Source organism: Urocitellus parryii, chromosome 5 (genome assembly GCF_045843805.1).
Source record: "Urocitellus parryii isolate mUroPar1 chromosome 5, mUroPar1.hap1, whole genome shotgun sequence".
In the NCBI taxonomy this organism is placed as follows: Eukaryota; Metazoa; Chordata; class Mammalia; order Rodentia; family Sciuridae; genus Urocitellus; species Urocitellus parryii.
In genome coordinates this window covers 5,389,268-5,415,544 of record NC_135535.1, presented here as the reverse complement: position 1 = coordinate 5,415,544, position 26,277 = coordinate 5,389,268, and the positions used below count along the sequence as shown (strand labels likewise).

At 63.2% G+C, this 26,277-nt stretch overlaps 1 protein-coding gene across 2 annotated transcripts; it reads right to left on the bottom strand.

Annotated features, from left to right (window-relative positions):
* Sult4a1 (sulfotransferase family 4A member 1) lies at positions 1-23,561 on the bottom strand. Of its 2 annotated transcripts, none has more exons than XM_026394354.2 (7): positions 23,393-23,561; positions 14,192-14,322; positions 12,388-12,468; positions 11,846-11,972; positions 8,663-8,757; positions 2,871-3,009; positions 1-113 (listed from the first exon to the last, which is right to left on the bottom strand). In XM_026394354.2, the coding sequence occupies exons 1-7, from the start codon at positions 23,559-23,561 to the stop codon at positions 1-3; spliced, it is 855 nt and encodes a 284-aa protein (XP_026250139.1). The 2 variants fall into 2 exon arrangements, with proteins under 2 accessions (XP_026250139.1, XP_026250140.1); XM_026394355.1 differs by lacking the exon at positions 1-113 and adding an exon at positions 1,481-1,521.
* Between the last annotated feature and the right edge of the window lie 2,716 nt (positions 23,562-26,277).

The window sequence follows — 26,277 nt, the reverse complement described above, 5'->3', positions numbered from 1 at the left end:
CTATAAATAAAAGTCAAAGGTGAGGTTGCACTTCCCCATCTTCTGTTTATACACAAGATCGAACTTCTCGTTCATGGAGACGGTGAAGATGTCCTTCCACAGCCCGACCCGCCCTGCAACAGAGCAGAGCAGAGCGTGTGTACCCACCTGTTGCTGGACCAGCTAGCAGACCAAAGGAAGCCTTGGAAATTGATCTGGAAGGCTCCAGATCTATTCCTGGACCCCTCTAAACTTGGCCTGTGGGGGCAGGATGGGCCATCTGAGCTACAGCCCAGCTGGGTCCCCTGTGTTTTTGAACTACTGTGTATGGCAGGACATACATGGAACCAAATCCCTCTGGGTCTGGGAGTGAAGTGGGCCCAGCCAGCTGCTGCCACGTACTGTGCTGGAGAGCCTCACGGACCTGAGGCCCGCCAGGAGGGACGCTACCTCTTGTTCCTGGCTGACTCCCCAGCACCTGTAGCAGCATGCGGCACAGAGGGGAGCTTAGTAAACACCCAGAGAGCAATGCCACCTGTGGGGTGCATGCGCTGTGGCGTCATGTGGAGTTGGGGTCCTCAGGACACCGTGACTCCTCAGAGCTCAACAGCACTTGCCTCTGGAGAACTTGAAAAAGAAGAAAAAAAAAAATCATTCAAAAGGCAGGAAATATCTTGGCAAGGAGCAAGCCCTCCTGGCGGTCCCAGGAGTTTCAGGAAGCACACTCAAGAGCCCTGGGGACTCAGAGGGAATGACACACTCACGGGCAGAGTGGCTTCTGAGATTAGACAGGATGCGAGAGGTCCTCAGCTCAAGCCTAAGTAGGTATCGCTCCACCTGGTGGTGGGAGCCAGACCTCTGCCGGGCAGCTGGGCGAGGCTGGGGTTGGACAGGCACTGGGCAGGCTGGGCACTAGCAGATGAAGGCTTGGTGAAAGTCTGCTAAAGACAACAGGCTGGGCAGGTCTAAACAGTTATGGGGGCTCTGAAGTGCCGAGTGGGGATTCGGAGCTGCCACCTGGGGGAACAGGGCCCTGGCTGAGTCACGCCGAAGGACTGGCCGAGAAGGACTGGCCGGCTCCGTCAGACCCTTCGGCTCTCCGCCCCTGACGTCTCCAGCAAAGCTCTGCTGTGAGCTCTGCCATGGGCAGCGCCCTTGCCCTGGCAGGACCTCAGGTGGGAAGATGCGGCCCGGCAGGTGCTGAGCAAAAGCCGCCCGGCAGTGTTCTCTTTGGGAATGAAAAACTATCAGCATTGGAGAGGAAAAAAATAAAAGAGAAATTGTTCGTGTTCCCTTCTAATTGCACCAAAAGGACACAATTAGAAGCTTCTAGACCAACCACTCTACAGTTACATTTTTCCGTGACTTATTTTCTCAGCCGAGGCAGCTGAGCTCTGGTTGAAGGATCACCCACCTGGTTTAGGATTTGGAATCAAGACAATTTATGCTGTGATATGAATCAAATTTAAGCAATGCGGCTGGCTACCCGAGCCCTGCGCTCTCACCAGCTCAAGGAGATCTTCTGAGCAAAGAGGCAATGTGCTAAAAGGAAACAAAACCACAGAACTGAAATAAAGCGAAACCAAGGCAGACAATGACCAAGCACACAGTCAGGAGGAGCCCAGGGCGCGGCGTCCCCACACGCTCACCACACACACACACACACACACACACACACACACACACACAGAGGGCCAGAACAAAACAGCAAATGCAAAACTGAAAACAGCAAACAAAGTTCAAATAATAGATACTCGTGAAGATGCAGCCAGGAATACATCAGGGTGCATTTGGTTTGGTTGGCTTCTTCCTGCAGGGCCAGCATGGCTAGAGGCGGGGGCACACCCGGCACCACACAGCCCACAACCTGCCTCCCCTGCCTCCTACTGGAGCCGCAGCCTTCCCGGGAGGCCCTTTGTGCTTGGCTCTCTGGCCTCCCCTGGTGGTGTCGACCCCTTTTAGACAAAGGACAAGGAGCTTTGGGTGCTGGAGGGCTGAGCCAGGTCTCTCTCCAGAGACAGCCGTGCTGGGACCCAGCCAGCTCTCATCTTCCCCACGGGCACCTCCCACACCACCTGAGGCTCTGTGTCCCCCTTGAACCTTCTTGCCCCCTGCAAGTTCCAGTTCACACTGCCACCAGCTTCAGGTCTACACCCCCACATGGATGAGAGTCATACTTACCAGTAAGGGGCTTGGGTGGCCATGGCCACCACCCCAGGATTCATCCTGGGGACTTTAGTGCCCAAACTCCCTACTGCCGAGCAGAGTCGGATGCCCATGGCCCTATGGATAGGGGGGCAACGCAGGCAGCCTTGGGGGGACTCCTGCCTGGACTACCTTCCCCATCTCCTGCTGCAAGGGCACACACCTGCCTATACACACTGCTCACCCCAGGGCTAGGTCACTCCTCACCTGTGCCACCTGTACCCCAAAGACCCTGGGACAGTGTCCCCTGGGTGAAGGAAGGAAGGCAGGGCCTCCTCCCTCGGGAATTGCTTCTGCATGACTTGGGGCTCCTCTAGCCAAGCAGAGGCTGCAGGGCCCGTCCACACCTTACATTTGTCCTTTCCCGGCACTGAAGCCATCCTGGGGGCTGCTCTGCAGGGCCCTGGATGCCAGCCCTCTGGAAGGCTCCCTGTCTGAAAGCATCTGGCCTCAACACCCCAGCAGCCGCCCTCCCATAAGCAACACGGCTCATGGTCCCAAGCAATGGTGGGCTCGGCACTGACTGCTCAAGCACCACGCCACCTGTGGGCACTGGCTGGCAAGTGAACATCTTGCCCTGGCAAAGCAGATGGCACAGCCAGAAAAGCACTGTTGTAAATGGTCCAGAGCCCGAGGGCAGCAACAGAGGGGGGCGGGGGTCCTGAGCAGGGAGGCGGGACACATACCCCGGCCCACAGGCAGGGCCTCCGCGTTGCAGCACTGGTCCACCAGCTGGTGGCAGTGCTCGCTCAGGGACTCCAGCTGGGCCTTGTCACAGGACACACCCAGGAATCTGGCCAGCTGCTCCACCATGGTCACCAGGTCCTGGAAGACAGGGCAAAGCAGAGCAGCCATCAGGGCAGCACCTTCTGCTGCAAGTGGCCCCGGACCAGTGACACTCAGGACTGTCCACTGTGTCCTCACTCAGTGCCCAGGTCCACCTCCTCTGGAAGGAAACAGGAGATCAGGAAGCCACCCGGGCACCCCACTCTCCCCTGGCAGGTGTGACTCAAACCCATGCCCACGGGGACCTGGGAAGCAAAAGGGAGTCCTTCAGATTGCTGAGCACCAAACACGTGTGACCTTCAGCTGCAAGAAGGAGCGAGTCCCTTCCGCCTGCCCCCAGACTGACCCTAAGAAGGACCAGAGGCCCCGTAGGCCCCCCCGCCAGCCTCCCCAGAGGAAGGCACTAGCAGGAGGCAGGACCTGCTGCCCCGCCCCACCCCACACACGGGGACACTGCTGACACGCGCCCTGCCCTCCTCTCACGGCCAGTCAGAACCCTGAGCATGGGCTCCTGGTGGAGACTGGGGGGCGCTGGAGGCAGCGTCCTCTCTCAAAGGCTCAGAGCAGATGAGCAGACGGGGCCTCGGGCAGGACTTGGCCCAGCCTGGAAGGGGAAAGTCCCTGAACGCCCCAGGGGCGCTCGCGCCTCTGGAGTCCCATAGCACTGGCACCCACCCAGCGGCCTCACAGGGCCGGGTGGGCTCCCTGCCCTGCCACCTGCACTGTATGTAAAAGGAAAATCGGGGACTGCAGTGTGGCTCAGAGTGGGGCACCTGCCTGGCCCCTGGGGTCCTGGCTCCACCCCAGCTCCATCCCAGCGAGCACCTACCCTTACCCAACCTGTGTGCATACCTCTCCCTCCCTCCCTCACTGTTCCTCTCCCTCCCTCACTGTCCCTCCCCCTCACTGTTCCTCTCCCTCCCTCACTGTCCCTCTCCCTCCCTCATACTGTCCCCCCCCTCTCACTTTCCTTCTTTCTGTCCCCCTCCCTCTCACTGTCCCTCTCCCTCTCACTGTCCCTCCCTCCCTCTCCCCGTCCCCCTCCCTCTCACTGTCCCCCTCCCTCTCACTGTCCCCCTCCCTCTCACTGTCCCCCTCCCTCTCACTGTCCCTCCCTCCCTCTCCCCGTCCCCCCCATAAGGAACAGAGCACTAGGGAGGAAGAAGAGATCCTGGGGAGGCTGCCCTGGCTCCGCCTGCTGGAGCATCAGCAGGAGCCTCGGCCACCGCACCCGTGTGGCCATCCGTCCACTCGGGGCACCTCTGCTGGCCTGCATCCAGCTAAGGCCGGCGGCTGCTCTGGTACAAAGCAGAGCGTGGGACAGTGGGGTCGGGCAGCCTCCGGCTGCAGCAGCCCCGACGCTCACCCCGCCAGCTGCACTCCCCACCCGAGACCAGGGATGGGAGCACCCGCCACCGTGGGCTGCAGGAAGAGGCCTGGCACCTGTCACAGCACCCTGTGTCGGGGTCACTCCCAGCACTGCTGGCACTAGCTCGCCACCTGATCCCCGTCCGGAGTGTCTGGCCACACCTGGTGAGAATACCCCGCAGAGTGACTGCATGGGTGGGGTGGGGTGACACCCTGGACACCTGTCCCAAATGCCAGGTACTCAAAGCCTAAAAATCATGAGGTGGTGGCGGCAGGCAGGGGACGTGGGGTCCTGGGCACACAGTGAGTGCTCTGGCACGACCTTACCACTGAACACACGGGAGAAAGGCCAGTCTCGGGTTCGTGGAGTAAGAAGTGAGCAGCGCTGACCCTGACGTGTGACCACGGACTCCCAGACCACGACTCGGCTCTGGGAGAGGCACCACCACACGCCAACCGGTGGCTGCAAGTGCCACCTGCGGTGGCCTGAGGGCATCCTCCGGGGGCCTGTGTGGGGAGCTTGGGGCTCAGTGAGTGCTGGGGGCTACGAGGTGGGCTCAGGAGGAAGTAACCAGGTCACGAGGGTGCTCTCCCCAGAAGGAACCGAAGCAGCTCTGGCAGAACTCCCGTCAGTCCTAGCAAAGGGGTCACTGCCCACGAGCAGGCCAGAGCCCTAACTCTTGGGCCTCCTGTCCTCCCACATGCGCCCTTCCTCTCACCGCTGCCACGAGGCCTTCAGAGCCACACCAATGCAGGCGCTTCACCCTTGAACCGCCAAAACTGAGCTAGGCTGAGCTAGGAGCTGAATGGCGCCCACCCATGATCCCAGCTACTCGGAGCTGAGGCAAGAGGACTTCGAGTTCACAGCCAGCCTCGGCAATTTAGTGAGATCTCAAAAAAGTAAACAGAAACAAGTAAACAAACCATGAGCTAAATAAACTTTTTTAAGACAAAATCCCCAGTCTCGGGTATTTCATGACAGCAACTGAAACCCAGCTGACAGACGGACCCTCAAGACCAGAGGAGGGCACTGGCTCTGCCAGAACACCCTGCCCGTCAAGCACAGGCAGGAGGTCTCAACCCTGATGGGCTCAGAGTGGCACTGAGATGCCCGGGAAAGGGGTATTTGAGCAGCCTCGGGCAAGGTCTGCATTTAGACTTCAGTTCAAAAGAACTTGCACTGTTCTCCCTGGGGGTCTGCGGCTAAGGGGCTTTCAGTGCTCACCTCTGAGGAGCAAAATCTTCAGGAAGAATCTGCCGGCCACAGCCACCCCGCAGATGTGTGTGCAGCTGGCCGAGCTGGGGCTCTCCCTGCACCAGGAGGGAGTCCTCTCTCCCCAGCCTGGGTGTGTCCCCAGTGGCACTGGGAGAAGCAGCTGGCAGACACAGGCCCAGCTCCCCACGAACCCTTCCCTAGGAACAGGCCCCATGACAGGAGCACTGAAGAGCAGCAGCCACACCTCAGCCTGTCAGCCTCCCCAGAAAGGAAGCGCTACAACGCTGGGCCAGGCTGAATGGTAGGACACGGAGTGTCCACACCGACTCGGACACCGCGGGGGTGACGGGATGAACGCCTGCCACTCACACAGGGCCCAAGAACCAGACGCTGCAGGGGTTCAGAGGCAGGAAGCCAGGGTGAGGAAGGCCAGATGGTGCTCTCTCTGGAAACACTGGGCAGTGACACCGAGGTCACATGCAGAAGCTGGCAAGCTGTGAGCCAGGATCTGTAGATCTGCTGTACCCAAGTTACTCCTCAGGAAAGGCACTCGGAACAGTGGACATTACCTGAGTGGCTGACGGCTGCCAGGCAGGCCCTGCAGCACCCTGCACGGAGATGAGGCCACACACCATGCCACAGGGGTGACGGGGCCACGACCCGGGCCTGAGCAATCCGTGTCCTGTGTCCAGGCCAGTAGTGGGGTGGCGCTTGGTCCTCGCTGCCCACCACCACCCCATCCTCACCCCAAGAGGGAGGGCGCTTCAGACTCCTCGGCTCAGCTAGACCCAGCGGCCGGCCTGCTCACCAGGACTCGGGAGGTGTGCGGGATTCCGTGAGGGGACCTGAGGGCAGCCCCAGCAGCAGCAGACGCACCACGGGCTCCTCCCTGCCAGCCAAGCGAGCCTCAAAGGCCATCTGGACCACGGGCCTCAGTGCCCAGGGGCACGTGCGCTGAGGACCCGGGGCTGCGGTGCTGATGCACGGTACGCTCCCCTCCCACGCCCACTGTGCTCTCCCACGGTTCTGTTCACAAGCAGCTCCTGATCCACCTGGAACCTTCCCGTAAGTAGGCGGTAAGGCCTGGTCTGGCCCAGTGCCCTGGGATTCCAGACCTGGCCCTCGTCACTGTCCCTCACGCTGGTTCAGCCCTCAGACTTGGCTCTCCTCTCTTGGCGCCCAGTGGCCTGCCCTCCTCCCTGGCCCCAGCCTACTGCCCCTCACCCTAGACCTGTCTATGGGTCCTGTCAGCTGTTGTCACGAGTAGGCCCTACAGCCTGGCCCTGTCTGTCCACTGCACCGACATCATGCCCAGCCTTGGCTCAGGCTGCGGCCCACACCTGCACCCTGTCCTTCCTCTGCTCTCCCAGGTGACGGTGTCTCCTGCCTGTCCTGCCCCAGACAAGGGACATCCCCCTGCACAGTCCTTCTCCACCCCTTCCTCTCCTCCTGCCTCTCCTGACACCTGGACTGGAGTACAGCATATGACAGACACCCCTGACCCAGGCTCCACACAGGCCATCAGCCGCCCTCCTCCATGCCTGTCACCACCACGGCCAAGTGCCCAGGCCCCAGTCACCAAGCCACACCCTCCGCACACACCACTTCCTGGTTCCCAACTGCACCGCTAACCTTGCTCTCCCCTGGCTTCACGAGGCTGCTCCTTCCAGAACTGTCCAGCTCCTGACCACACCTTCTCTGCACACACCAGGGTCACAAGTAGGCCCTACAGCAGTACATACTACTGCCTCACAAACCTGTCCCACTCAGATCCTACCACTGGCTCACAACTCTGCAGCGTGGGCTCACAACTCTGCAGCGTGGGCTCACAACTCTGCAGCGTGGGGCCTTCTGCTGGTCTCTGCAGCCCCTGGCTGGGGTGCAGTTGTCCAGCAGGGAGTGAGGGCTGTCAGCCTGGTGCCCTGCTCTGCGGCCTTCCCAGGACAGGCTGGTGGCCCTCTGTAGGGGCAGACCCCAGCACCCAGACACCGACCCCACTTCTGCAGCAGCCTGGTTCTTGACGCCCAATGACCCCAAATTCATAGGGCCCAGGCCAGAGTCACTGGGGAAAAGGACAGGTGAGGGCAGGGGCTCTGGGAGGCAGACGGACACATCACTGGTCCCGCCAATTCTCAATCTCTGCCCAACCTCTTCCCAAGCCAAGAAGCCACCTGCAGTGCCATCTAGTGGGGTCCCACAATCCTCCAAACTCAACACAGCCCAAAGTGACAGCCTCACCTTCACCCAGGGCCCCTCCTCCTCCTCAGTGTTTCCTTCCAGAACTGCCAGGTCGGGTCCAGTTCCACACAGGCCTCTCTAGTCCAGCCTCCTCCTGCTCCAATCCCCACCACTAACCATGGGGACCCTTCTGAACACAACAGGAAACGCACCCCTCTGCTCAGCCTGGTCGCCTGGCCCTGCGCACCCCGCCCAGATTCTCCGCCAGCCCCAGGGGCAGCCGCGTCCACTGGAACACACTGGGCTGTGGGGCAGAGGTCAGGAGCACACAGGTCAGGCCGGGCAGCACAGCCCACCCTCATATAGCCCCTCGCCCCAGGAGCCCAGGGTGAAAGGATGAGAGCCGTCCACCTGGGAGGGCCACGCGCTGGCTCCAGATACCTTAGAGAGCTGCCATGTCAGATGACGCGAAGACCCACAGAACCCCTCCCCACCTCCAACTGTAACAGACACTGGGGAAACTGCAGGGGACCAGGAGGGTCTGGGAGGGAGGGGCAGAAGAGCAGCGCCTGTCAGAGGTGAGCGTGTGGCACGTGAGTATCTGAAGAACGTTCTGGAGGGGCTAGAGCCACATAAAGACCTCAGAATGGCAGCTGGCGGAACAGGTTGGAAGAACAGCAAGGAGTCGGTGTAGTTAGACATGCAGGCAGGGGCCTGGCGAGCATCCAAGGGGACAGAGCTGAGGGACATGACGCTGGCCGTGGCAGGCTGGGGAGAGCTGGCCGCATGAGGGCAACGGTCCGAAAGAAACAGACGCAGGGAGACGGACCTGGAGGGCGGCCCGGTGCAGACTCCTATCCCACAGGTAGCCAGGGCCAGCTCCGCACACCCCACAGCCCCCGCGGGCTGCGGCCCCCCCCCAGCACTCACCCGGTGCATGTCTTCGTACTTGAGGAAGAGCACGTTGGCGTCCATGCGGTGCTCCCAGAACTCCTGCACGTGCTCAAACCAGGAGCCGTAGCCCACTGTGGACACAGGACATGTGAGCTCAGCTGGAGGGGATGCAGGCCACGCCCCCCACACCACACAGACTAGCAAGGGCAGAGCAAACTCTAGGGGTGACAGTCACCCGCGGGCAAGCCACCAGGAGCCCCTGGGCCCCATGTTCTAGGCAGGCTTCTCCTGCCACACCTGTGCCTGCGCTGCCTCTGTAGGCTGGGGACCTGGCTGGGAGTGGGGACTTGGGACAGGGACTCCAGCCTGGGAGCCTCGGCAGGAACCCTGACCCCACCAAACACATGTCAGAAAGAGGACGATGCCAGGAAAGGAAAGAGAGCCGGTCAGAGTCGCTGGTAGGGTAGAGCAGAGAGGGCTCAGACACAGGACACAGACCATGCCGCAGGCTGAGTGCGAGGGAACACAGGAGTCCTCAAGGGGTCCTCGAGGACTGAAGAGGCAGAAGCCCCAGCCAGCCCACACCGTGGTTCCGCTCAGGGGCCGAGCACTTCTGGGCTGGGCAGGGCAGGGCAGGGCACCAGAGGGGTGAGGGATGCACCACTGTGCACCAGCCACGGTACATCCCCGTGTGCACAGAACCTGAACGCTGCCCCACCCGTCCCTCCCGGGGTTTCTGCAGTACACTTCCAAGGGCACTGATGTCGGAGCTCAGCCTGGGAGCCTCGGCAGGAACCCTGACCCCACCAAGCAGTAGGAAGCAGCTGCAGAGGGAGGGTCTGTAGAGATCCCTCCTAGCTGACCCCGGCCTCCAGGCCACCTGCGGTGGGGCAGCTGCCCCGGGCCCAGCACACGCTGGCAGACACACAGGGCCCACCGCTGCTCCTTCTACAGAAAAAGAGGTGAGTCCTGGAAAAGGGCAGTGACATCACTGTCACAGGAGACAGGATGCAGGAACCTGGTCACCTAATCTAGGCCACTAGCTGGAACTGAGTCAAGGCTGAGCAGGTGCTGGGTGGAAGGAACGGCCAAATGACTGTGAAAAGGGCAGATGGAGGAGACCCTCTTCTGTCCAGGAGAGAAGGTGTGTGAACTCTGAAGAGCCCACATCCGCTGCACAGAAGCCCCGGAGAGGCCAGCACAGTTGACTGGGACCGGCAGCCACGGGGCAGCCGAGAGCTCGTCCTGCTACTCCACGCTGCTCCAGGAGAGGGAGCTCCGCCACACAGGGCCTCCCAGCTCCCCTCCCTCTGCAGTGCAGAGAGCCAAGACTGGCGGGAAGTCACCATGCACCACTGTCTCCACCCAGGAAAATGTCCCCACTGCCCCTCAGTGACCCTGCCAGCGTCTCCACATTGCACCTCACAGTGACCCATCCAGAGCATTCTCTACACTGCATGTGTCATGGTGGCCGTGTCCTGTGTCCCCAAGCAGGTGTCCCTGTCCAGCATGTTCCCCAGAATGTCAGTGACCCGGTCCACAGTGTCCCCCAGAACATGTGTCACGGCAACTGCAACCACAGATCCCCGCCTTGTGAAACAGGGAGCCCATCAACAGAGCCTCCACACTGCACACCCCCCGGCCGGGACCCTCACCCCTGGAATCTCAGGCCACAAATCCCTCGTGTGGGGCCTTTCTCAGGGACTGTCTTACCCTCACACGATGCTTGACCTCTGCCATCTGTCTACCAGGGAATGGTGTCATTTTAATGCCCCGCACATGTGTTTCCAGCTTGTTTAGAGCCCAGGGGAAACCTGTGTGCCCTTGTCTGCGTACCATCTGGGGATCCGAGTCACTCGATGGCGTGCAGCACCAAGCGTGGCCTCGAGCTGGGTGCGTGGGGCAGCCACCTGATATGGGAGGTCTGCATCGGGACAGCCTCTGCCTGCTCTGCTGGGCAGTGGCCTGAACTTGGCAGGCTGTCACTGGGGCACTGTCCCCAGGCTTCTACAGGACAGGGCTACGTGCTGAGACCAAAGCGCGTGTTGCTGGGGTGGCCACTCAGCGAGCAGCTACTCAGATGCTGGGCAGGCTGGGCCCAGGAAAGCTAAAGGAGGCCCTGTGGCATGCTCAGGTGGCCTTGGGGCGCAGGGGCTGCCACCTCCTACCCTGTCGGGCAGGGACCCTGCTACACAGGCGTAGTTGAAGCAAAGATTCATTGGGAAGAAACAAAACCACTCTACACTTTCAGGCTCCAGCTGCTGTATGCTGAGCAGCAGGCTCAGAGGGACTCGCCCTCGGCCAGGCCTGGGGACGATCCAGGCCTGCTGCCCCAGGCTCCAGGCCCGCTGGGCTCCGTGTTCCTGGATTCTGTCACATGCTTCATCCTGATCTCGTCAGAACCCCCACATGGGGCTCCCAGGTACTTCTGCTGGAAACAAAGAGAGAGGGTGCTCTCTGCCTGGGGTCCAGCACCCCAGTGTGAGTGAATCCAGTGGGAGCTGGCCCGGCTCCAGACTTCCAGGTACACAGTCCCAGGTGGCCACCTGCTGGCCCCCAACACCCAAAGAAGCTGCCCGTGCTATGGAGGCCTGGGCAGGAGGGAGCGCATCTGTACCAGGAGCTGCTGCTACCACCCCAGGGGACAGGTGGCCCGACAGCAAAGGGAAGCGAGGTCAGGGAGGGGCAGAGGAAGACAGTGAAGACAGGGCTGCTTCCTCCCTGTGCTCAGCCGTGGTGGGGTCACAGCCCCACTCCCCTAGCCCTGCACACCTGCTCCCTGGGGACACCAGCTTTCCACACAGGGCACTGTCCCACCACGGGGCCTACTCCATCACCTGCCTGTCCCTGAGGTCCAGCCGAAGGCCACATGAAGGTCACATCTAGCTGCAGCCTTCTCCAGGGCCCACGGCCAGCAGCAGGGACACTGTAGCCTCTGGGTTTGCTGTTTCTGTTCCCGCCCGTCTGGTTCCCACGCAGGAAGAAGGGGTTTTGAGCTGGGGCTCCCGGAAGCGCCAACAGGGTGGTGGGGAGCAGGGCTCTAGTCCCAGGACCCGCTGCCACATCCCAGCCCCGGCATCTCAGCAGGCGGCCGGCGGCCCACCCGGCAGCTCCACCACCATCGGGAGACAGGCCACCTAAGGTTACCAGGGAGCTGTGAGCACTGGCACCCTCCAGGGTGACCGACCCCAGGCACTGCACCCCGATGGGGACACGTACGCTTGTCGTTCATGAACCTCCGGCAGAACTCCTGGAAAGTGCCCCGGTAGCTCATGGTCCGCAGCGAGCGGTGGAACTGGTAGTAAGACACCACCAGATCCTTGGGGTTCCGAGCCATGTAGATGACCTGTGGGCAGAGGAACATGGTGAGCGGAGGCCCCTCCCAGGCCGACAGCACGTTCTGAACCGACACCACTCCGCCGGCCAGGGTGGGGTCCTGCCCGCGAAGTGCTTGCCGGGTAAGTACCGAGCACCGAGCACCGGCTGCCCTTTTGTCCTCCAGACCACTTTAAAACAGAGGACAGGAAAGTTACAATGTGAGGCTGGCCTCGGAATGCAGTGCGCTAGGGAGACTGGAGGCAGGGAAGGGCGCAGGGCGGCAGCCGCCATGGGACACGCACTGCTCCGCTGTGAAGGCAGAGCCAGCTAAAACGGGTGAAGGGCTGTGTCCCCGGATGCAGGTGGCTGAGGTTCCGAGGGGAGCCCAGGCCAGTGGGTGGCGTGGCTATGGCATGACCCACAAGGAGGGCATGGCGGGTTACCTTGGAGTCACCGTTGTGGAGGTCGGAGGGCAGGAAGCGGTAGGGGAGGTGGCTCTTAATGAGGCGTGGAGATGTCAGTTCCTGCGGGCAGAGGAGAGGTTCTGGGGGAGGCACAGCTGTCGTTTGTCTTTTTTAAGGGCCCTTCCAAGGGGACCAGGAGGAAGGGGTCTCCAACAGAGCAGGCCCCACCACATCACCTGGCCAACTTCCCTCCCAGACATGGCCCCCATCAGGCTGGACCCTGCGGGCATAGATGAGGGCCCCCACCTCAGCCTGATGACTTCTCACAGCCACAGAGGTCACGCAGAGACCCAGGAGCGGCCCACCCAGCCCGGAGGGGCCACCGACACCCCACCAAGGAAGGGCATAGGACAGGCCAACAGGGCCAGCGCCAGCTCAGGCAGCAGCTCCCGAGACCGGAGCCTCCAGCCAACAGCCCGGCGAGGCCACCTGCCCCCAGCCCTTCTCCACACAGTGGGCAGGTCAATCCTGGAAGCATCTCCAGCTCCCGTGCCCATGCAGGGACCCCTTCCCTGTCACCCCAGGAACAAGACCAACCCCCTACAGGCTCTCAGACCTGGGATCTGGCACCCACAGCCCCCCAGCCTCTCCCTGCTCAGGAGCCAGGCTCCTGGGGCCATGGGGTCTCTGTGCCCCTGGTCCCTCTGCTCCTCTCTTTCTGGACCATTCTAAGCAGCCCCCAAGGAGACGCCAGGCCTGTCCCTTCCTGACCCACTGCCCTCTAGTGCTGATGACCATGGTAACTACTAAGACTTCCTGTCCCTTCCTGCATGAGGCCGTGAGCTGATCCAGCCAGCTCCCAGCCACAGCCCAGTGCCGGGCAGGGCTGGCTCCCAGCACGGCCACCTCCCAGCACAGCCGCCTCCCAGCACAGACGCACTGCGCGCCTCCTGGACCAGTCAGGGAGAAGCCCACGCGGCCAGGCCCACGCCACAGGGCACAGAGGGATCTGCGCGCAGTGGGGTTTCTCTGAGAGCTGTGTTCCACCCAGCAGGGGGCAGAAGGTCCACCCAGCAGGGGGCAGAAGGTCCACCCAGCAGGGGGCGGGCAGGCGAGACCAAAGCTGCTGCTGTAGTGCTCAGGGGATGGCGCCGGAATTCAAAGGTGGCTGAGAGGTGGCGTGAGGAAGACCCAGACCCGTGGGAGGACAGAGGCACAGGGACTGGAAATGCATACACAGACACACTACAGACGTGTACACAGTCGGACATACACCTCAGGTTCCCCCCCAGAAGCACTGGGGGTTGAACCCAGGGGCCGACTACACCAATTTCATACCCAGTCCTTTATTTCTTGTTTTTTATTTTGAGACAGGGTCTCACTAAGCTGCTGAGGCTGGCCTCCTCGTGCCTCAGCCTCCCAAGTCACTGGGACTCCAGGCTTGTGTTGCCACCCGCTGGCTTATTTCATTTTCAAAACAACACATTTGATGCAAACCCATCCTCCTGGCTCCCTTCACAGACGGGGCAGTCGGGGGAGGCCAGAGCCTGCTTTCCGCTGGTGGCCCCATATCCACACCCTCCCTGCCCCCCTTGGCATCTGCTTCCGTCTCTCTCGCGCACTCCCTGACCTCAGGGGACAGACACCCTGCTCCGGTGCAGGGTCACAGTAATGGGCTCAGACCTATGGGTTCTCTCCTGGCCATCTGGGGCCACCTGGGCTCTCTCCTCTCCTCCATCCAGAGCCCTCTGAACCCCCTCAGCATCCACTGCCACCAAGCAGGTGTGACTGCAAAGCACTGGACGTGGTCGCGAGGGGCTGGGGCCGCCAGCGCAGGCGGTACCTTGATGATGTCCAGGCCTGGCTGGGGGTACTCCAGGACCGGGAGCTGCTCGTCGATGTTCATCAGGCCGATCTCATCGGGGTCAGCCCCTTGGCTCACCAGGTAGACAACCTCCTGCAGCAGGCTCGTGCCTGGGGAGAGAGGCCAGAGGGGCACTCAGGCAAGTCCGGGCCAGCCCCGCAGGCGGGCAGCCCCTCGGCCCAGGGAGCGAGCTGAGTCTGAGGGGGCAGCACTCCAGCCCGAGCCCCACGGCTGCGGGGGACCTGGGCGTCGCCGCTCCCTTGGAGTTCAGAGGGGAAGGGTGCTCCTGCCTCTGGATGCGGAGCCTCCAGGGTGGACTCTCAGCTGATGCAGGAGTGCCCAGGGTCGGGGAGCGCTGCCAGCCAGGGTCTTCACACCCGCCGCGTGGCCACCATGACCTGGCGCCCATGGGCCACAGACTGCTGACGGACTCCCCTCACAAAGCAGCGACCCAGCATGGACAGTCCCCTGCTGGATCTGGGGACCTTCCCTCTGGGATGAACAGCACACCTCAGGTTCAGTGTCCCCGACCTAGAACCTCTCCAGCTTCCCGGTGTCCACTACCCAGGCCAGGGACCTCCTTTGCCAAGGTCCCCAGGGGCCTGGCTCCTCCACCCTGACGGGCCCCCAAGCTCCCCACCCTGGGGCCCTGGCCTCTGGCTGCTCCACTCCTGCCTCAGGCACCTCTGGGAGTGCGGCCGCAGGGACCCCGCACAGCCGCACCTACAGGCCACGCAGGCCCCCCCATGGAGCCCGGGGCAGCAGGTCCCCATGTAACCCACTTCTGGACCAGCTACGCCCACAGGCCACCGAGCAGCTCAGGGCTGGGTAGAGCAGGAAGAGGTGGAGGCCAGCCTGCCCACGTGGTGGATGAGCCCCTACTCTGGGCACAGTCCTGCTCTGGCCTCCAGGGACGGGGGACACCCAGGAGCCAGCAGAGGGCCCAGAGCCTGCCAGGGAGGAGACCGCATGTTTTCTCCAGCCTGTGTCCTCACTCCTGGCACCCTGGTCCCGTGGGCCAGGCCACCCACTGCCACCACCCCCAGGACCCGCGGAACAGATGGAGCTAGCTCAGCACTCGGTCCCTTCACTCTGGGGGTCTCAGTGCTGTCCCTTGTGCCTCCCCACCTCTGGCCCAGACCATGGCCCTAGGCACTCTCCACGATGGCCTTACCCCACCCCACTCCTGCAGGCCAGTCTCGGGCGGACCCTGCTTCCTAGAGCAGCACCAGGTGCCTGGCCACAGCCCACACTGCCCACCTCAGCAAATGGCCACCCGGTGGCAACGCTGGCAGTGCTGCTACCCACCTGCCTCTGGCCTCAACCAAGTCCACTGGGGCTGAGTTGACCCCTCCTCTCCCATGTGAACTGCTTCCTGCATGAGCCACGTGGCTCCATACCGCTGCCAGTGCGCCCTCCTTCACGCCTGCCTTCAGCACAGCAACAGACCCATGGAAGTGAGGGCACCTGCCAGGCTGTGAGCCCTGGAGACTGCACACTCCCCGAGCCAAGGTCCCGAGCTGCAAGCCTGTCTCTGCCCAAGCCCCATCCTCCTGTGGGGCTGTCTGCGTTTGGTGGTACCTGCCCGAGCCCAGTCAGCACCTCTGCCCCCTCTACGTGTCTACTGAAATGTCACCTCCCAGCAAGGGCTCCCCGACCCATCCTGCACCCCATCACAACAGCTGCAAATTCCTTCCTGTTCCCCACCCCGCCCCACAAAGGGAGGGGCCTCTGTCCAGCTCCTGGCTGCAGCAAGAGAGGTGGGACCAGGCAGGGTGGGACACGGGTCAAGTGCAGGGTACAGGCCCTGGCCTCCTGAGGACACAAAGCCAGCTGACCTGACAAAAATGACCAGAGAAAAGGAGGACTGGAGCCCGGGGGTGTCCACTGACTGATCACCTGCCCACCCCAGGTGTGTGCCTAAGCACCTGCACCCGGGGCCAGGCCCAGAGCCCAGGCGAGCCCTGCGGGGCCTGCCCAGGGCCACGCCGCAGTCCCCGCACTGCCCTCACCACCCCAGTCCCTCACCCAGCCGCAGCCGTGGGGGCTGCACAGGCTGCCCACCCCTGACCACGGTCCCTCCGGGGCCTGGGAGGCCACCGGCGCCCGGGGAGGCCTCTGAGCTCCAGCAGCCCAAGGCCCTCAGCAGGCTGCCCTCTGCCTGGCCACAGGGACTGGACCCGTGGGTCCCTGTCCTCAAGAAGGCCTCCCAGGTCTCACCAGGGGCCTGCCCTGTCCCAGAGCCCAGCACTTCCTGTCCTACCTGTCCCACGGGGTCTGACGGGGGCCCTCCAGGAGGACAACTCAATCCACTGGACAGTCCCAGGGAGAGCCACAGGCAGCTTCGGGACCAGGACAGTGGGGCAGAGGAGCGGTGGCTGCAGCCACGTGGGAACAGCTGAGGCCGACCAAACCAACGCACAGGAGGGAGCCGCAAGGGAGCTGGGCATGTGAGCAGGACCCGGTGACCTGTGTGTATGTGTGTGTGTGTGGGGGGGGTGACAGGCAGGGCTAGTCAGTGACAGAAGCCACGCACTCCCCTGGGGGTTGGCCAGGAATTGTTGGCCAGGCTGAAGTCACTCTGAGGGTGACCAGGTGGACACTCCCGGGGTGGCAGGCAGCACATTCTGACCCTGGGACCTGGCAGACCACAGGGAGTCCCTGGGATTCAGGGGCAGAAGCTCCCAGGCCCAGGGCGGGCAGCCTGTCAGCAGAGCCCAGCAGAACCTCCCGGGAAGGACGCTTGTCCTGGGGTCAGACCATCAGAGCAGGGACCTGGGGCCGGAGCCTGACCGGCACCCGCCTCTTCCCCAGGTGTCAGCGGGGGCTGTGAGCCGCTCTCTGCAGGAGGCCCGGTGTCCGAGGCCCCCACTCCTCAGGGCCACCAAGGCCCAGGTGAGCCTGTCCTTAGGGTCAACTTCTCCAGGGAGGACGCCGTCAACCCCAGGGTGGGCGCACCTGGGAGCAGGAGAGGAGGGCCGGGCCCCACCGCGCTCACAGGTCGCCCGCACCCCGCCCTCACCTGTGCTCAAGGTGCCCATGCCCACAGCCTCTGTACCTGGTCCCCAGAAGAGGAACCTCCCCCCCGACCGGCAGGCACCCCTCATGGCTACCACCCACCTGAATCCCAGAGCTCTGCGGTCAGAACTGGTCCCTGCTCTGGTCCCTGCCGGTCACCCTCCTCCTGGCAGCCATTTAGGCGCTCTGCCACCACGTCCTGGACAAACCTCATCCCTCCGGCCCCCTCCAGCTCCCTCCTGCTCAGGTGCAGGTGCTGTAGGTCCAGACCCTCCTGCGGGTCAGGGAGGCTGCCAGGCAGCTGGTCAGAGGTGAGGCCACACCCCCGTGGGGACCTGGAGGCCCACGTTTGCCAGGTGCTCCCTGTCAGCAGCAGCCCGAGGGGCGCAAGGAGGTCCCTGCAGACGCTGCCCACCCTGCTCTCCCTCCCTCAGGGGACAGCCCGCTCCTGGAGGAGGAGGCACACTGCCCACCGTCCCCAGCTCTGCAGAGTCGGCCACACAGAGGAGGATGGGGAGTGGAGGAGCAGGCAGCTCAGTGACCCTACTGCCCACCAGAGTCCGCTCACAGGCCCACCCCGGCCCGTGCCTCCCACGGGGCCCACAGCCATCCCAGCAACCTCCAGGGGCCCCCAGGACACACTAACGATGCCCGAGTCCTGCTGCTGGGGGGACGGCGCCCCACAGGTGAGGGCTGCTGACCTACAGCAGCTGGCCCCCAGGCAGCGCTAGCACCCAGGGCCAGAGCAGGACGCCTGGCCTTCCGGCCCTCAAGGGGAGGCTTCAGAGCCAGCCCCTTGTCTCGTGGTCGGGACACCAGGAGGGACCTAGGGACACTTGATGCAGGGTGCAGAAAGCCGAACACACCTGCTCCCCGTGAGCCACGAGGGGCCAGGCAGGCCACAGAAGCCAGCTCCACTCTGCAGGGCAGCAGGACTGGGAAGGGCGGAGCCTCCCGGGGAGGCGGAGGGGAGAGGCAGCTGCAGCCTCAAACAGCCTGGGGTGCACGAGGCTGGAACCCCCACAAGGGAGGTGGGGGTAGAGAAGTATTCGAAAAGATAAGAATCTTTCCAAAACAACAAGAAGCCTCCACAGATATGAAACATCCAGAGAACCACAAGCAAGACAGCTGATCAAAATCAAAATCAAACCAACAAGAGTCACATTCAAAGCACGAAGACCAGAGGTCCGGAGGAGATGTCTGCCACCAGGGAGGCACTGCAGCCCCAGCATCCCCAGGGCCCCCAGGGCCCAAGCACCTGGGCGCCAGGGCAAGGGGCATCTGGGCAGCGTGGAGCTGCGAGCAGAGAGCTCTGAGGACAGGTCCTCTGCAGGTGACGGAGGAGACAGGGAGGAGAAGGGAGGGGGGAGGAGTCCAGAGACCAGAGACACCGCGCGCTGTGGGGCCAGGGGCTGGCAAGCATGGAGGGGGCCAGATCAGGGGGGCTGGCCAAAGACCAAGCCAAGGCAGCACAGGGCCAGGGAGAGGCCAGGCAAGGAGAGGCCAGCCAGCTGTTTCCAGAAGGTCGTGCTGGCCACGGGCTAGAGAGGAACCGGGGGTCCAGGAGGAGGGCGCTGAGGAACTGAGGGGAGGGGCAGCCGGGGCGGCAGAGCTGCGGTCCCCAGATCTGCACTCCCTAAAAAAAGACCGGGGAGCCCAGGAAGGGAGGCCAGGAAGGGAGCCCAGGAAGGGAGGGCGGGGAGCGGCCACTGTCTGGGAGGAATGACGGGTGGGGAGCCAGCACCAGGCCCTGGAGCGCAGACAGGGGCCCGGGGTCTCTCCCAGAGACAACAGGGCCACAGGATGCTGCCCGAGGCCCTACCCTTCCCTCTGGAACCCGTGAGCTCTCCGGACTTTGACTCCGCAGCCCATCCAGCAATGGGGAGAAACCTCCAGGGGCCCAGAGATCTGGTCACTGCTCCCCCCCAGCGCAGGCTCCCCACTGTGTGAAGCTGGGATGGGGAAGGTACGCTGGGAGGGCAGGGGAGAGGGCAGGAGCAGCGGCATCTCCCACGGCAGCAGGCTCCTCGCCACAGCACACCCTGCGACCTGGTGCCACGCTGAAAGGCCTGACCAGGACCTCAGAGGGAGCCTCCACCGGAGACCTACTGGGGGCCAGGGGAGGCCCTCAGCCTCTGCTTGGCTTCCTAATCCATGGAGGTGTGAGGCGACTCCTCCAGGAGAGCCAGCCACGCCTCCGCCTCGGCCTGTGCCTCTCCATGCCCACTCAGCTGCCCACGCCAGCTGGCCCGTGGCCCTCACCCGGGCTTCACTTTTATGTCAGGGAAAAGGAAACAGTCACAGGGTGCATCTGCGCTGGGGACAGTGCAGGTGGGGAGTGGGCGGGGCCTGGGCAGCCCCGCCCACCCAGCCTCCCCCGGCCCACAGTGCCCCCTGGTGAGCCTCCCCGGCAGGGGAACAGGAGTGAGCCGCTGTCCGGCCTGGGCCCAGCAGGGAGCCTCCGGGCTCCTGACCCAGTAGGGAAGGTGGAGACTCAGTGACCCCGTGGACTGCAGACCCCCACTCCGCAGGGGCAACAGGCCCAGAGAAGGCCAGGGGCCCACCACGGCCACACAGCGGCCAGGCAAGGCCAGGACTCCGCCAGCAGCAGTGCTCCTCTCCCGTCACTGGAGAACAGCCCTCCAGGACCAGGGGAGGTGACGCCAGCGAGCTAGCCGCCCGCTGAACCAGGAGCTCATTCTAGACCCTGGACGCACCACCACGAGGACCAGGAAGCCCCAGAGCAACCTGCTGGCGAGATGACGGCAGTGACGACCACAGCCAGCAGCCTACGATGGCAAGGGACTCCCAGACACGAGCGGACACGACACCGCGGCAATCCTGGGCCGTGAACAGGGGGTGACCTCCCTGAGGCTCTGGGCTGCCAGGCTAGGTCAGTTTCACCTGGACATCATCCTCGGGCTGCCCAAGGTGGGAGGCGCCAGCCACAGGGCCACCTGAAGGGGTCAGCTCAGTCTGATTGTGAATCAAACAGCCACCTGTGGCTAGCGGCACCTGGGTGGCCAACCGTCCCCACTGTCACCTGAGCCACCCAGTCAGAAACACACTCTTGCCAGTGCTGTCACCGAGGGGAAGGCCTGGTCAGGAGGCAGAGGCCAGCACCTGGTGACCACAGCCTTCTCCATAGAAGCCCTTCTTGAGAATGCCACTGATCCCCTGGGGAGCTGGGGACCCAGGAAAGGACTCTGCAGGGCCTGGGCCCTGACCACCTGGGAGCTAGGGTCTCCTAGACTCGGGCGCTGGAAACCGGGGTGCCCACCCCCTGGGAAGGGGCAGCTGGTCCCGGCTACCTGCCCCGATCCTAGCGCCAACTGGGTCCCACTCCCCCGGCAGTGTGTGCCAAGGGTGGCCAACAGTGCATCTGGCATGGTGGGCACAGAGGACAGCAAGCGGCCACTGACGGCTGCGGGGGTGAGTGACCACTCGGAGCCCTCCACCCCCGCAGGCCTGCCCCAGTGGCCACCAGGGGTCAGGAGACAGAGGCTCCCCCTGGTACGCCACAGCGCAAGGTCCTGGCACTGGCTCAGGGCCACCCACGGGTGAGCAGCAACGCTGGGCTGAACCCAGGATGCGCGGGCAAAGCAGGTCAATGCGGGATCGGTGCCCCGTGGTCAGGAGGGGGAAGAGGGCAGGGGAGGGGAGGACGTGGCAAGGACATACGAACAGGCACCGAAGTCCACCTGAGAGGGCTCAGCACTGACGAAAACCTCCAACGCCTCAACGCCCCGAGACCCCCAGGGTCAATCACACTTGAGAGAAGGCCACCCCCAGGGCCAGTGCCCTAGGGCCTCCACGACTGTCCAAAGGCACTGACCCTGGCAGGGGAGAAGCTGCCACGGACCGGGAGACCTGGACAGAGCTCGCCTCTGTCCCTTGGCGGCTGTGTGACTCTGAGCCAGCCTCCACGGAGGTCCTAAAATCAAGGTAGAGGCCCCCGGCAGACTGCCCCGGCCTCACCCAGCACTCAGACCTGCACCCTTCCCCCAGGGTCTAGGCCCCGCGGTAAGAGCCAGCGCCTGCTGAGGACGACTGCTGAGGCCCCTGAGCTGGCACCGCCTCCGCCCCGAACATGTGAAGGGTGACTCTGAGTGAGAGCACCCAAAAACTCCGGCTCCTCGCTAGCACCCAGACCTGGCCCCAAGCTGCCCTGCTGCTCCACTGGCCACAGGGAGGGCGTCCCTGGTCCTCTGCCGGGTGCACCTCGTGCTTGCTCAGTGCACGTCACCAGCTCTATGCACACACAGCAGGACGGGGGTATGACACCGTCCCTGGACTCGAGGCCGGCGTGACCCCCTCTCCTGAGGGCTTTTCCCTGATGCCACCGGCCACAAGAGGTGGTGGAAAGGAGCTGGGCGGGACAGAGCGGGGCGTGGGGACAGGTCAGGGAGCAGAGCCAGCACAGTCCTGCGCAGGCGGCTCTTCCTCCCAGGGGGGTCCCAGGCCCGTGAGCTGGGCTCCGAGGGTCACTCACCCCCGCAGCCTCCAACTCCACCTGTGAAATGGGGCCCCACTGGGACAGACCCCTGAGATGATGGCACCAGGGCTTTGAAGCTACGGAGCTGAGCTGCCTGGTGGCCGGTGTCACCCCTGGCTGACCCAGGTCAGGGTGCAGGGAGCCGCGGGCCGGGGAGGGGGCCCGGGGCTGCAGACAGCTGCTGCCCACTCAAGACGGGGCTCTCTGGTGCAGCATGAAGGGACCTCGCGCGGGGCCTGCAGGCCTCACCTAGGGACAGAGAAGGCGGGCTCCCCTCCTGGCTGGAGTCTCCGATGTGCTTCTGTGTGACCCCGGTCATCTGTCCTCCTCAGGAACCCAGGAAGCCCCCAGCAGAGCCCGCCAGGCCCCAGCGCAGGGTCCTTGGAGTGCAGGGCTCCGCGGGCACGGACACCCAGTCACAGGGCCTGCCCTGCCCCAGGGGCTGCTCCGCAGCCCCCCCTCCTCCCCCCACGGAACAGGTAAGGCAGGACCATGGTGCCCACCAGCAACCCAGGATCCTAGGACTCCCGATGCCAAGGACACCGCCACTTGGTCCCAGGCAGATCCTGTCCCAAGCCAACGCGAGACTGTTCTTAACCCTCCCCGCAGGACTTCAGGTGGACTCATCCACCCGCAAAGCAAAACTGCTGCAGCCCAGCCCACCCCCGGGGCCAGCCCACCCGGCCCTACACACCTGCTCCCAAGGGCCACACCCTCCCCCACGGGGACCCAAGGTTGGAGTGGAAGCGCTGGGCGGGCGGTGGAGGCCTGCCCCTGGCCACAGCAAGCTGCCGGTGCCCATCTCTGTCCATTTCCTCTTCCCAAGAAGGGCCAGGAGGGCCTGCAGGCTGTGGTCAGGCCGAGGGAACAGGGACACTCTGCCACCTGACTGCCGGGGGCCCTCGGAGCCCCGGCCACCAGCCCTCCACCGAAAGGCCCCTCCTGGCCTTCCCAGTGGAGCCTGGGGCGCCCGCCACGGCAGGACGCCAAGACCCCAGCTCGCCCAGCTCCTGGTCCCAGGCAACCCCCAGGCCCGCCACCGGCTAAACCACACAGTGGCCCCGACTCAGACGTCTCCCCCAAACAGTGACAGCAAGGGAACCCCGGGGGTCCCCCTCTTCCCCACTCCAGCGGCCCTAGGCAAGCACCTCTTCCGCAGGCCCGGAGGCCCCCAGCCTGGCTCTCCGGCCGGCGTCTGCCACGCACAGCTGTGTGACCTTGCACAAGCCACCTCCCCTCTCTGAGCCTCAGTGCCCAGATTGAAAAGGTGGGGGTGACCGTCTCCGCCCTCCAGACTGCTCGTGTCCACATGGGTTAACGCTGGGAACGTGACTGCCCCGGGTCCTGCGTGGGCGATGCAGGCGGTCCTGCAGCACGGGGACGCGAGGGGCACACTCCGGACACGGCTGGCCCCATCCCCCAGTGGGGCCCAGGCTGCCAAGGAGCCCGCGTCACCCGCCTCCCCAGATGGCCACCGACACTCCGGAGACTCCGCGCTCATCCCAGGCCGGCTGGATCCGGGACCAGAGAGGTTGGGTGACCCGCCCAAGGTCACACAGCCGAGCAGGAACCGGGCGGGAAGGGGCATGGGTGGCGGCGCCGCACGGGGCTGGGTGGCGGACGCGCCGTCCAGCGGTCCCCGCCCGCCCCGGCCCCGCGGCCCTCACCCGACTTGGGGTAGGTGACGATCCACACGTCGCTGGGCCGCACCGGGAAGTTGGCGATCTCCTCCATCTTCCCGCGGCAGAAGGGCGGCAGCCGCACGCCGTGGAACTCGAAGTACTTGCTCTCGAACTCCCCCGGGGTGCTGGGGGTCTCGGCCTCGCTCTCCGCCATGCCGCCGCCGCCCGCGCCCCGCCCGCGCCCGCGCGCCCGCCGCCCGCGCCGCAGCGTGACGTCACGGCGCCGCCGCGCGGGCCGCTCCGCGGGCATGACGTCATGGCCGCGCCCGACGCACGGCGCCACTCGCCGGCGTGACGTCACGGCGCCGCCGCGCGCCCACCGCCCCGGCGCCCGCACGCTCGGCGGCCCGCGGAGCGCGGAGGGCGGCCGCGCGCACCTGCCCGGCTCCCGGAGCTGCGTCCGCGGGGGGACGGGGGTCGCCGGGCGGTGACACGGCGACGGCGCGGTGCGGGTGCCAGCCCGCAGCCCACAGCTCGTGCGTGAGGCGCCTACTGTGTGCCGAGATGAAGGCAGCCCTGGTCCCGACGCTGAGGCTCGGCCTCCTCGGGGAGAGGAGGATGTTCATGGTGCCCAGGTGCCGCCGCTGGGCGCCGGGACAGTCCACGCTGCAGGTGCGCCAGGCCCGGCTCGGCTCGGCTCGGTGGCCCGCGGTGTGTCGCCCTGCGCCGCGGACTTGGGGAAGGACGTGGAGAGCCACTGGCCTCGTGGCAGAGGGCCTCTGGTTCAGGCTAGAGGGACGCTCTGCGCAAGTGAGTGCCCTGGTGCTGCAGAGCCGGCCTGGGCGAGCCGGGGGAGGCAGGGAGACCCCCAGGGTATGGGTGGGAACTAGAGGTGTCAGCGTGAAGTCGAGAATTTTAAAAAAATGTGTTCCCCAGCTTTGCTGGAAAGACCTCAGGTGGTGACATGACGGCACTCCTCTGGAGCCACGGTCGGGTCATTTCTGAGGAACCCCCCACCCAGAGGAGCCAAGGGTTTTTGGAGAAAGGCCAGTTCCAGGGCTGGGCCAGGAGAGTACAAGATGAGCCTACCACGTCTTGCTGACCTAGAAGAGAAGTCAGTGTTCAGAATGATAGGAGTTGGTCAAAGTTCACAGGACACAGATGAAAGAGCTCCTGCAGGCCAATTCGGGGACCGTTGAGCAGGCTGGACAAAAGTGGGGACAACTGAAATTTCCTTCAGGAGTAGAATGGTAACTTGTGGTCCGGTGCAGTCCTACAGCGGAGGACTGGCCCCAGGGCAAAAGAGAAGAATTCCTTGGTATATGAGACAACAGGCACATCTCACAGTCAAATGACAAATAAACCCGCCACAAAAGACATGTGTTGTAGGATTTGACTTATGTGCAGTTCAAGGACAAGCAAGACCATCGATAGTGACAGAGGTCAGAATAGTACTTACTCGGGACCCCAGGGGACCCTCCAGAGAGGAGGAAACACCCTCTGTTGTTACCTGACAGTACAGACAGAAGGACAGACATGGACATGGGTGCAGGCCCACTTCATGGGTGTGCACAGGGTCCAGTGCTCAGAAGGGCCCCACACTTGAGTGAGTTCCTGATGCCCACTCTTCTGTCCTCTAAGAGTTCCAGCCTCCCTCAGCCTCTGCCCCACCCCCACCCAAAGACTATCAGGATCTGGGCACAGCCAGGAAGAGGGTCAGGTTGGACACTCATGTCAATGTCATAAAGACCCCCCCACACACACAAAAAAAAAAAGGACTGAAAGAACTGTTCTTTTAGATAAAGGAGATGAGAGAGATTTGATGACTAAACACAACACGGGATTCTGGATTGAACTCTGCATCATTAAAGAAAGCCAGAGAAGACGTCACTGAGACAATCTGCAATGTTTGAAGGTGGACCATATTGGACGATAATGTGGTAGTGACTGTGAGTTTCCTGAATTTGAGAACGGTACTGTGATTGTGTGAAGGAACCTGCTTTGGTTCATATGGCTCACGCTGAGGCATTCGAGGGTGAAGAACTATGTCTGCAACTTGTTTTCAGATGATTTTACCAAAAACACCACACAGCATAACACTACCGCAAACGCACAGTCTGTACCCACCAGGGGAGAAAACGTGGCAGAGGCCACGGTAGGTGCGTGTAGGTGACGGTGCATGCTTATTCGTTTCCATTGCTGCCGTGACAGAGGGTCACAGGCTCAGGCCTACAGGTCGCTGGACTGAAATGAAGGAGGGGACCAAGCTGTGTCCCTTTCCAGAGCCTCCAGCTCTGGGAAATCTATGTCCCCACTTTCTCCAGCCCTACTATTTGCTTTTGGCTCTTTCTAGAGGGACCCATGACCTTCAGCTCATGGTCCTGGTCCATCTTCAGACGCAGCGTGGCGAGGGAACCCTTCCTCACAACGTATCCCTCTGACATGGACTCTTCTGCCTCCTCCTTCCACTTTTACGGACCCTTTGATTACATTGGAAAAATCACAGTAATCCCCGTTTCAAGGTCAGCTGATTAGAACCTTAGTTTCCCTCTGACATATAACATAGTCACAGGTTCTGGGGATCAAACATGGACATCTTGCTGGGCGCAATGGGACGTGCCTGTGATCCCAGCCACTCCGGAGGGAGGCTGCAGCAAGAGGATCACAAGCTTGAGGCCCGCCTGGGCAACTTAGTGAGACCCTATCTCAAAATTTAAAGTGCTGTGGATGTAGCTTGGTGGTAGAGCACCCTGGGTTTAATCCAAAAAACCAAAAAATAAGTGGACATTTTGGAGAGTCATGATCCTACCACCACAATTGTAGCAAGCTTTTCAATAAGTTCATTTTTCCCCCCCAGAAGAAAAAACTCGTAAATCTGCAAAAAGGCCACTAAAGCCTGTGAGTTTAGCAAGCTGGTAGGATACAAAGGC